The sequence below is a fragment of the Atractosteus spatula genome, chromosome 11, assembly GCF_055471065.1.
Source record: "Atractosteus spatula isolate fAtrSpa1 chromosome 11, fAtrSpa1.hap1, whole genome shotgun sequence".
Taxonomy (NCBI): Eukaryota; Metazoa; Chordata; class Actinopteri; order Semionotiformes; family Lepisosteidae; genus Atractosteus; species Atractosteus spatula.
In genome coordinates, this window is record NC_142716.1 from 12,043,057 (window position 1) to 12,055,976 (window position 12,920).

The following is a 12,920-nucleotide window of genomic DNA, read 5'->3' on the forward strand; positions in this document are numbered from 1 at the left end:
TTGCAGTAAAAGAAAATGCCTGACAAAGTAGGGCTTGGACAGATTCCAAGTACTTGTACAAATGTGCTAAAGAAATTAGCAAAAAAAGTCATCCCTTTATCGTATTGGCTAGCTAATGTCCTGTCCTCGTTAGTTAGATCAACGAAATGCTGTGGTGTTTGTCAAAGAAAAAACTAAAAGTATTTTCGTTTAAAATGACGGTTAGAAAGAATGTGGCTAGCGTAATACTTTGAGTTTACAGCTTCTCCAAAGTCATTCATTATTAATACTATTAGTAATATCTTTGGTAAAGGCTTTGATGCATAAATATTTCTGATAAAGGTAGGTTGTGTACTTTTGTCCAACTGAGCAATCTTGCTTTCATAAAATATACCAACTTTTTAATGACTGATGATTAACATGCTGTAATACACAGTTTAAATTTAAAAGCTCAAATGCTGTACATGAGAAGTTAAGCTTTATTGGCTCCTCCTGGCGGTTTTACAAGGTGATTCCGGATACTTTCCGGCATGACGTCAAATGACGCGATATACCGCGTGAAACTGCGTGATACTGCGTTTTGATGCGACACGCCCACCGGGGTATACCGCGAAATACCCCACCCATTTTGAATGGCTGCATGTGTATAAATTACATTTGATGTATTGTACATAAACAGTGCTATAAGAATATTCTTGTTAATAGAAGATTAAATGGGTAAATATTTTGACATAGTGCATATTTGGCCTATTTTTAGTGTGTACAACAGGTGGATTGATTATTTCGAACACAAGTATCAATACTGAGAAGATCAACAACTCACAGGAAATCGTACACAGGAAAAGTATTACTCTGGAAGTACTGATTTTTAGTATTTTGTTTGTTTTTTTGTAAAAATAGAGGTCATTAAAGTTTCTATCTAGACTAACTTTCAGTTGGTCATGTTTTTTATTATTTACTGTACTGAGCAGGAAAATTAAGTGTCAACAGAAATACCAGAATCTATTCATGCTAATTCAAGCTCAGTGATTCCCATCTTATATTCCCAATTTATGTTTTTGCTACTTTCATGTAACACTTTTAACTTTGCCTCCAAATCAGGATTTTACCCAGTCTTGAATTTTGTCTGAAGAAGGCTCCACGGCCGAAACGTTGTGTTTTCTTTCTTCTTTTTTTCAGCATGGAATAAACCTATTACTAGTTCCTTTGCATGATTATGGTACTGTATAGTTACTATGCTTTGAACCATATAGCTTACAGTGAGCTGTAGGAATTAATTATGAAACTTTGCTTGTAATAGGCATGGGAATAGTAGTTCTGTTTTAGTTATTAAATACCTAACGTTAAGATGTATAATTAGCAATTTCAGAAAGTGATTTTTTGATTAATCTTGATAAATCTAAGGTTAAAAAAGGCAATATTGCACTGTGTTTTAGAAGAGATTTTACTATCACATTCAAGTTGCTGAAATACTGAATGTCACATGAGGAATCAACATTGCCTAGTGTCAGTGTTTAGCAAGAGCTGACATTGTTAGTCTACTGTACATCATGGTGACTAGTCAGGAAACATTTTTTGTTAGCAATTGTACTTTTAAATATAGTTAATTATATTCATCAGTAGTTATTAGGGTAATAACAGTGAGAGCCTAATTGCTAGCTCTTTGACCCAGTAGTATCTAATTTTATATTACATTAAAATTAAAGAGACAATAACAACAAAACTGTATTGGAAATGCAAAATTATACATCAGGAATTCGAGAATACAGTGAAAAACAATTATGTACTGTATGTCTAGTGTATGTATACACAAATATACAGTATTATGATTAGGATTTTGTGTGTTACTTTCCTTTCAGAATGGCTAATAAAATGGATTCAGAGACACATAAAACACAGTTAACATATCTAAATAGAAATAGTAAATAGCTATTCTTTTCCATTCCTACTTAGAATATTCCATGTTGTCCATCATCAAAAAGCCTGTCCATCACAGGGTCCACAGACACAGGAACAATTTAGAGACTCAAGTTAACTGAGCCACATATCTTTGGAAGGTATTAGGTAATTATGGTAGATAGCCTGTTAGAATCCCAAACAAACAAGGAAGTATACAGTATTCAGACTCCACATAAATAGTACCTCAAACTAATATATTTATTATTGTCCAAGAACTAAACTGAAACATATTGCTTTCTTCTACTGCTATGTTTTCTCTTATATCAAAGACAAAAACCATTCAGATAGGTTTGCAATTTTTGAATAAACATAATGAATAATGATACATGTGACTAAAAAAGAAAAAATGACATGTCACCCAATATTTAACCTCACAGTATTCAGGGCTATATCCTAAATTTTAAAGAATATGCTCTGAAGTAAAGTTCAACATAGGGGATGCCTTCAAAAGATAATACATTTGACAGGAATAGAGCGATTTATGAATAAAACATTATCCATTTTTTAAAAATAACCACAGCTTCCAGCAGGTAGCAAAATGACATTTATGTGGAGACACATACAGTAGGGATATTATCTAGAATGTTAGAGACCTATACCTTTGAACCTAGGTCACCCTGCATATTGTTTAGGAAGTAAAACACTAAAGTGAATATACTAAAATAAAAAAACTCAATAAATATGCACATACAGTATGCACAATATTCTACTTCATTTTCAGAGGAATAAAATTGAAATCAGTTCCTGTATGTGTCTGAATATATCAAGAGCAAAAACACTCTGGACTAATCAGCCTTCCCTTGGGAAATGTTCCATGTGAAGTGTTATTTGTCAAAGTGAAGATAAATATTTAATGAAATACACTGTTTTCCCATTAAAGAGGTGTCCAGGTAATGCTTTCTAAGCTGCTTCTTCTCACTAAACTATACACACACCATCTTTCACTGCAATACTGATGGTGCTCAGGTCACTTGTTGATTTAGATAGAACTCTCTAGCTAAATTCTGACAAGAGTAGGTTATGCTCACAGACTGACACGATGTAAGTGATTTCAGTGCTTTTGTGGGTGGTACTGAAATGATTCTCTCAATGGAAGTTAGAAAATAGAACATTACTTTTTACACAGTGTTGTTATTTGAAACTAATTCTGAGAGTATAACAAGGATATAATTTAATCTATGTTACATTGCTCTTGGTTAAATTGTGGTAATTTACTGTACACTTTTTTACAGATATACTGTGTGTATTATCTGTCCACTGGGATTTTTGAAGAGTACTTACAAATAATACACAATTATTATTATTTCAAAATATATATTTAACAAACCTCAGGACATGTTTTTGAAATCTGAAATCATGCATATACTTGATCAGACCACTCCACAGGTTTTAAATTTGTCATTTAAGGTAGACGTTATCAGTTTTGTTTTTCGATGTTCGCTTCTTCTATGTATGGAAACCCTAGTATGTGTTGCTGTTGAATTTTGTGTCTAGGACACGACAGACTAATTCTGATATCAGAAAAATGTATGAAAACGTACAAAGGACAAAATTATATTTTATGACAATTGTAGTCTATTTATAGAAACATCTTTAAGTTATACTTTTGCTGAAATGCATTTGATTTGCTAGGAAAACCTCAAGCTTTATAAGCTGAAGAAAGTATATTTTTTATGCAGAAAGATGTTGTTGTACAAGAAACTAATCTTGTTAATGGACTCACAAGGAGCATACAAATATGCTTGTACGGCTGTCTGAAAAGCATTAACCCAGAGGGGCTAGAATGAATTTTCTGTTTCAGGCATGTCATTCAGTACAATGAGATACATCTTTCTCTTTTCAGCTTCCTACTAAGGCACATTGACAATAGCAGGCAACTATTAACTTTCCCTCTAGGAAATACTTTTGATACAAAATTGGGATTCTGCAGAATATACAGAAATTGTACATTCCATTTCACTTACTATTACATAAAAGGGCCACACCAATAGTGGAGAAACCTCCAGGCATGATAAATGTCCATTAGGTTTTTCTAACATGCCTGGCAGCAAAATGTGAAAATACAAGAGTTGACTTGCAAAGACGCAGGGACATTTTATCAAAGCTGTGGAGTTTTTTCATGCTAATGCATTATTAAGTTAAGGCACAAACCTTTTCAGATTATGATAAGGCTGAATGCCTTGTGCTGCGCACGGGGAATGTTTATTGGTGGGATGTTTAATAAAATGTGTGTTTTGATTTTCTTGAAGACTTTTTAATATTATGAAAAAGATTTTAGTTGGTTCTATGTTTCACCACTCATAAAGTCTTATTTTGAAGTAGTATATTTAAATGTCCAATCGTTTGTTTGTGCATGGCAGATCTCAAATGAATGAAAGATGTGCAGAAAGACAGAAAATATTATGTATCAAATTTACAGCTAGATTGCATTTGGTTGTTATTATTTTCTCATATATCATAAAATATGAATATATTAAGACTATGATCACTTACAAATAATTGCTTATTACTGAAAGGAATTTGGCATCAAAATGTATAGACAGCTACTGACCATATACTGTGTAATTTATAACAGTGTACATTTTAACTGGGTACATTATAACTGTGCATTTTGTCATACATGCCTGCAAAAAATAATGATTTACATATTTTTAATCCAGCAATAAAAAGACAAAATTCTGATTTAACAATTGTCACAGGTTACAATTTTTCCAAATTACAGTCTAAAACCTGGGTTAACATCTCTGGTCCTGGGGATGCCTGAAGTACATCTGCTGGGTTTCACTTCAGTTGTGCTCTCTGCTTAGTTGCAAGTTTATAGCTATTTATTAATAATAATAATAATTGCTTACACTTATATAGCGCTTTTCTGGACACTCCACTCAAAGCGCTTTACAGGTAATGGGGACTCCCCTCCACCACCACCAATGTGCAGCATCCACATGGATGATGCGACGTCAGCCATAGTGCACCAGAACGCTCACCACACATCAGCTATCAGTGGGGAGGAGAGCAGAGTAATGAAACCAATTCATAGATGGGGATTATAAGAAGGCCATGATTGGGGGAAATTTGGCCAGGACGCCAAGGTAACACCCCTACTCTTTTCGAGAAACGCCCTGGGATTTTTAATAACCACAGAGAGTCAGGACCTCGGTTTTACGTCTCATCCGAAGGACGGCGCCTGTTTACAGTATAGTGTTCCTGTCACTATACTGGGGCATTAGGACCCACATGGACTGCAGGGTGAGTGCCCCCTGCTGGCTCCACTAACACCTCTTCCAGCAGTGACCTTTTTTCCCCAGGAGTCTCTCATCCAGGTACTGACCAGGCTCACACTGGCTTAGCTTCAGTGGGTTGCCAGTTGTGAGTTGCAGGGTGATATGGCTGCTGACCATGATATGGCTGCTGGCCATAAATTGGGATATATTACTTATGAAATGTAGTAGTTAAAAGGCAGCAGGCTCTGATATTATAAGGTATTGAAAACAGTTTAGCATTTCAAATTAATCCTGTTGTGTCACTTAAGAGTTCAGTTATGTAGCTGAGAGCTCATCTGAAACAAAAACCAGCAGGTACTGTAGGTGTGTTACTTCTGTAGAGCTGGGAACTTCTATTCTAAAATACTGGTTACAACACTCTGAAAAACATGGAATAAATACATTTTCCAGGTCTTATTTATTTTTAAATGCAACATGTGCTATTCTAAACGTACTAATGTTAGTCCTAAAAAGTGGCCAGTAATCTGCAAAGAACTGGAAGTATTTTCTAACTAATTAGACTGATTTGGCCCAGATGAAGCCAGTTGATAGCAAAAAGCCTATATATAGCATCAGCAATCATAATCTTTCTGTTGACATTTCTGAAGATTATGATGCAAAAACAATATGCTGTGAAGATAATGGAGAAGATGGATGCTTACCATCCATTCTTCAAAACATTAATGTGGGAAAATGAAGTGCTGTGAGAACAATCCATGTTTTGTACATTGTAAAAAAACAACTAGTGAATGAATGTGCTTTGCAATGTAATACAGTTGTTTAATAATAATAATAATAATAATAATAATAATTATAATAATTGCTTACACTTATATAGCACTTTTCTGGACACTCCACTCAAAGCGCTTTACAGGTAATGGGGACTCCCCTCCACCACCACCAACGTGCAGCATCCACCTGTAAAGAATTCAGAAGAATGTTGTAATTTAAAAAAAAATACTATTACTTTTTGCACTGCAAAAATGTGAACAATTACACGTTGCTTTAATTTGATTAGACAGTAATTCTTAGTAACCATTCATCACTTCTGATGGAAATTTGGAAGATATGAATAATAGTACTGTAGACAACACTACAGGAATTACTAATTACTTTTGATACATCATAAATATATGGTATCTTGTGTATTATAAGTGAGTGACCTTTATTAATCTTGCTGTATGGATGAGATTCTGATGTTTTGTTTTTCAAAAAATGTTTCACAACATATTCCCTGAAATACCACTTTTGGAATTAATACATGGACTCAGAGAGCAATATAGTGGCTCCCCCTTGCTTTTATTAATCAGATCAAAACCAGCCTATACAGATACTCAAACAAGGCTTATTGATTGTCCATTTTTCTTTTCTGCTGTTTAGTAGGCATAGTGTACATCTACAGTTGCGTGTAATTAAACTCAATAGATTGTAATTCCTTCTGTGCTTTAAAAACACCATTTTGTAGACCACTTGCCAATATTTATGTTCATAATTAAAATTTTCAATTTATGACTCATCAGGAGGACTGGTAAATGCATTCTTTCACACTTTAAAGACATAATTGTAAGCTTCAAAATCTTATACAGTTCAGCATGTGGGTGTACTTTTTTTTAAATGTGATTAAGCACAGCAGTGCATGATGTTCTGAACAGGGAAAATGTTCATATTCACATTTTTAAGATGTCTGAGTCCTTGTTTGTGCTTTTGCAGTTATAATGATCTAACATTATTTTGTGTATGTTTTTTTTCTGTATCCGTAAAGGTTGTTGATTTGTACAAGTTTCTTGGCACAATTATTTCGAACAATCTTAAGTTGTACTGTATGTCACAATGTTAAAACTGACATAAAAAGCGCAATAACATATGTTCTTTTTCAGACTGTGAAAAATGTGGAGTTCACAAGGTTGTTTTTTAAAATATTGCTACATAGTTTGCAAAAAGTGAATCTCCTAATGCTCTAAACTTTGTTTGCATTACTGGTACATATATATTTCAAATAAATATATATTGCTTGAGGAAAACTATATAGCTTCTGAAATCATAGGCTGTGATTTACCCTCTCTTGCTTCAGTGTGTGGTAGTGTGCAAGAAGGCTCAGTTAATTATTGTTGAACACTTCTCATCCAGTTTATCTGTTCTGTGTTATAAATCATTTAAAACAATCACCATTCAATTCAAGGACCACACCATTCAAGGAACAGCTTGTGTCCTTCTGTTTCAGGAATTGTCATTTTTTATGTTTTATCTGAGGAAAAGTGTCGCATGCTTCATTTTGTAATTTTGGGAATTTTAACAGCCATTTTTCATTCTACATGGATGTAGTTGCTAGTTGTTTCTGAAAAGGTGCCTATGAATGAAATTTATTGTAGTGGTCCTGAGTGCAGGCCTGCCAATTTTGAGCACAGAAACACAGGGGATGGGCTAACTGTGTGAGGACTGATATATGCAAGATGGAGCCAGGGCTGCTGCTTTAATAAAATAAAAGTGTGGTCTCAGGTAGTGGGAATTTTTTACATTCAACTCTCGCCAGGAAAGCATGTTTCAAATGTAGTGCTAAATGATCTTGGGTTTCTTTCTGAATAATACACTTTATCTAGACCTAAGGAGCATTCTAGCCTTAATTTGTTTACCCATCCTGAGAACCAATGGAAACTTCTAGTTTCATTACTGAGAGGCTTCTTAATTGCTTAGTCAATGAAGGTAATCATTCAGAGGGCAGAGGAGTAGTCCAGGCAGTTTACAGTCCAGACATTGACAGGTTGAATCTAAGCTATGTCATTAGTCTCTGTTATCGAGATTCCCCAAGCAGTAACGTACAGTACATACTGTATGACAAAACAACACCAGTGCTCGACAACATTAACCCGTGGGATGAATGTATGAGGAGCTGTTTGTGGGAGTTACAGTACATCGTTCCTCTAATCAATTTTTATATGTGTACTCTAGAACTTATAGTGTAAAAATGGCAGAAAGCCCTTTCTTTTAATAATAATCAAATGTACTGTATGCAATTAAATCTTATTTAATTATTATTACATTTTATAAGTTCAGAAACACGTACATTAATTATTGAGCAGAAGCAATTGTAACAATATATTCTTAGGAAAATATTGCTATATTACATGTATATGTAAAAATATAAATATCAAGTAAATCACATAAAAACTGAGATAAGGGTTAAGTACCACGACATTTATGTTTATCTACGTCCATTAGATTATGAAATTGCGGAATTTAATAGTATAGAAATTGACAAGTTTACTAGTCCTGTTTCAATGCACATACTATAATAATAACAACTCCCATCCACCACCACCAATGTGCAGCATCCACCTGATTGGTAGGGGCCAATGGGAAATTTGGCCAGGATGCCAGGGTTACACCCCTACTCTTTTTGAGAAACGCCCTGGGATTTTTAATGACCACAGAGAGTCAGGACCTCGGTTTTACGTCTCATCCGAAGGACGGCACCTGTTTACAGTACAGTGTCCCCATCGCTATACTGGGGCATTAGGACCCAAATAGACCCCAGGGTGAGCGCCCCCTCCTGGCCCCACTAACACCTCTTCCAGCAGAAACATTAGTTTGTCCCAGGAGGTCTCCCATCCAGGTACTGACCAGGCTCACACCGGCTTAGCTTCAGTGGGTTGCCAGTTGTGAGTTGCAGTGTGATATGGCTGCTTTTTTTCAGAATACTGTAGCTGTATTCTGAAAAAAAAGTCTTTAGATGTTTTAAAATGCTATTTCATCATGTACTATATGTCATGCATCCAAAATATTTTACTTATTCAAAGAAGACGACCAGGATATTTAGCATATCCAGGAATCACTTTGCCATGGAAACGAGCCAATGTGGAATCCCACCCTGTGGGAACGAGCATGATGTAACCAGTCATTAGTGAACTAGACTCACAAAGTCTAGTTGCATAGTCTGCTGCTATAGGAATTACCCCAGGAAAAGAAAATGGAGAATGTGCATTTTACTGGAAGTGTATTTACAGAGTACCTCAATAAAAATCTAAAACACACAAAAGGATTTACTGAAAGCCATTTAAATGTTACTGTCTTAATGCCTTTTTGCCCAGTATCAATAATAATTTATACAGTACCTGAACATATTGATTACATATCTATCAAATATATCTTCAATGTAACAGAAGGAATATGATTAGATAAACGATTAAAAAGTTAAAAATATGTGTTCCTATATTTTATGTTATGTTTGTAGCATTTTGTTGCAAGAAAACCAGGACCAACTGAATTACATTTCATTGAACCAAACATGACTTCATGAAAGTGAATTAAATATAAACATTTAAATATTAAAGAAATGTTAATAAATGTAGGTCCTCTTTTTTTAACCGATTATTACTTTATGAAAGATTATGAATTGTTTTTTTCTACTTGCAGGGTGCAGATTGAATTCTACGTAAATGAAAACACATTCAAAGAGAGACTTAAACTATTTTTCATCAAAAATCAAAGATCAAGTGAGTGTTGGAGCACAAGATTAAAAACAAAAAATGTGGATTTTGTTAAGAAAAAAATATGAATATGTTGTGACACAAAAAGACAAAAAATAATTGCCTTCTTGCATAAACTATTGTCTTATCTCTTATGTAGTGATCATAAACATATGTTAAATTATAATCATAATACAAGAAATATAAAAATAGTGAATGTTTTTTTAAACAAAACAATATTGCTAAAACAAGATATATGATCTCATAGTCTAAATTAGTTATGTAGTCTTACATTTTTATGTATTTTCTTTCTTCTAGGCCTTAGAATCCGGTTATTTCACTTTTCTCTCAAGCTACTAAGCTGCTTTTTGTACATATGCCGTGTCTTACTGGACGACCCCACAAAAGGAAATGGATGGTAAATGAATTTCTTATTTTACTACAAAAACAATTAGAAAAAGACCTACTGTACCATATGCAAAGCAAGTCTATTCTTTAAGTGATGAAAGTAAGACTCACTTAGCCTACATTACGCACAGTAACTCCAATGAATGTTTTAAATGTGAACAGAGCTTATTGTTCCATAGCAAGTGAAAAGTTTCTGACATATTGAACAATAAAAGTAAATGGAAATTGTTACTGCATCTAGTATAATTCATGACAGAATCTTAAAACTATTCTCTGTAGTTCCTAATGGAGAAAACTAAACTATAGTTAGTATATTAGTGAAGTACTGTATACAGTGGCCTACTGGTAAATGGGCTACAGTATATAGTAGTAAGTAAATATGCTCAGACCCCTAGAATCCTATATGAAATTGCTAAGTTTAAAATTAAACATTTAATTTCTAAAAACGAAATATTTCTTTAAAAAGGTGATAGATTCACAAAAAAGCTAAGCCAGGTTTTTGACTATTCTTCACATGTTCATTATTTCTAGCATGGGAGACTGTGGACGGTACACTGATGTACTTTAAGATATACATTAGTGGAGGTGGAATTATTTAAAGGAACTTAAAGGAACTGCAGGATAAATTAATTTTATAGTATGTGTAACCTTAAATTAATTTGACGTAAGAGACTGTCTTAATTAATTTTATTTTAAATATTGTATCCTCTGCATTAAATTACATTATTTTGAACAATTTCATAAAAATATGCACATGGACCTTAAAAATTACTTACTGTAGTGATCTTGTGAATAGATCAATTATTTTCAGCATAGGCAGTATTTAGTAATTGTTTCAGGGTAAGTCAAGAATATTGTGGTCTGCTTGAGAAGTAAGATGTAATGAATAACAATAAAAAGAATAGTGCATGTTTAAATAACTATGAATGAAGTAAAGGCAATTGTTTTAAAATTTAAGTTACAATAACTACTATATATATAAAGTAATGAAACTCTTCCATTTTAATCATATTGTCTAAGGCACTGCTGGTTATTGGTTGCATCTTTATACAAAGAACACCTTAGAGGCAAGCAAATACAGTAGCAAATACAGGGGAACTTAATTTTAATTAATTGAAATGTCATAGTACAAAACATTTTAGTGACCAAATTCCTTTTTAAACAGAGGGGTGGGTGTAGTCCATTAACTTTTAAATGTGAACAAATTTTAAAGGGGTTTCTCATGGAAGGTAACTGGAATAATAATTTTTCAATAAAAGGAAATAAAGCCTCTTTTCATGTTTTTTTTTTCAAGCTGGGGGTGTTCCAATCAGACCTATACGTTATTAGGCATTGATTGGTAAGTAGCAATGTTATTAATGATTTTTACTCAAGAGTAGTTGAGTGTGGGTGTTTTCATTCTTCATTTCTGACAACGTCCACAAACAAAACATTTAGAAAAGGGGTAGGTTACAAACTGTCTCGTTAAAATGAATAAAGAATAAATGTCTTTAGATAATGATAGTGTAATTATTGTTAAACAACAAGCACAAGGAAGAGACATGAGCACATGTATAGCTAAAGGTTTGACTTTGTGGACTATGCAGAGCAAAAAAATATATACTATTTTTGAGAATGCTAAGTTTAATAATTACAGGACTCTGTCCATTTAATATTCTCTAATAGGTGCTTTACAAGTTGTGTTATAACATGCTAGTACTTACTAGTCTTAACATCTCAAAACTGGAAATGTATGTCTCAGGTCTCCGATCATTTGGGTAAGAAGAAGTCTTCCTCTATGGGGATTACAGGTGAGCTAGCAGGTCACTTTTCTTTGGGGTTTTGGAAAGATATACAGTAAAAGCAAAGAAAGTAAACATTTATATGACAAACATTTAAAAGCCAAGGGATGAGAACCCTTTAATAAGTTTTTCCATGTAGAAAATAGCATATAGTATGTGGAAGTAACAGAAATCTATGACTCTGAAAATCAGGTTTCTTGCCTGAATTACTTTTAGTTTTCTAGGTGAAAAACTAAATCTGAAATAAGAGAAGTTCTACCGTCTAACACAATGTTCTATTCTAAAGCTGCTCTTTACTTTCCTTCCCATAGAAAATTTAGAATAATTACTGACTCCTTGTTTTGCTTATGGTTGTATTAGTTGGATGCAAGATGAATAATGTATTAAATAACTGGCATTTCATTCAGTGTTTTAATGCACATCACCACTGTTAGCTTTATTCATCTTTTATATATTCTCTATACGTAGGTTGCAGTGGCCTTGATAAGTCTCTTTGAAACAATGCTGTTGACTTATCTCAGTTACAAGGTAAGTCCAATGTTAGTCTACAGGTTGTCTTGGAAACTATGTGCTTCTATAAGCTTTGTGCATCTCCTTATCAGTATTGGTCACAATGTAAAGGTCATGCAATGTCAAATAAAATAAATTGATTTTACCGTATCATGGCACATTCTAGTAGGGTTTATTTCTAGAATAGTGGACCTGTAGTTACATTTCCTATTGAATAGAGTAGCTTGAATATGTTGTATATACAGTTGTATATACAGTTGCGGGCTTGCTAACAGAGCATGTTGATATAGAATATACAGTAAACATCAATCATTGACTCACTAAGATAGCCTACAGCCAAACAAACAAATACCATTTCTGATTTCTCACAAACTTAATAGAATTCAATGACATTTAAGAAATTGAAATTAGACCTGCTGTTTTTACACACTTGTCATTAACGATTGAAAGAGCGTTACACAAGTATTCTAATTATACATTTTCTTACAAGGTCTATGATAAATGAGGCCTGCACTGTTAAGTTATTAATGCATTTTACATTGTTAAGTCACACAAAAATA

General features: G+C 33.6%; 1 protein-coding gene across 1 annotated transcript in view; it reads left to right on the top strand.

The window, feature by feature from the left end:
- The window catches only part of kcnt2a (potassium channel, subfamily T, member 2a), a 56,586-nt gene that overhangs the window by 8,959 nt on the left and 34,707 nt on the right, over nt 1-12,920 (top strand). The window contains exons 2-5 of the mRNA XM_088927243.1: nt 9,609-9,688; nt 9,980-10,079; nt 11,811-11,859; nt 12,319-12,378. Coding sequence (XP_088783369.1) covers nt 9,609-9,688; nt 9,980-10,079; nt 11,811-11,859; nt 12,319-12,378 — 289 coding nt within the window. The remainder of the gene's footprint in view (nt 1-9,608; nt 9,689-9,979; nt 10,080-11,810; nt 11,860-12,318; nt 12,379-12,920) is intronic.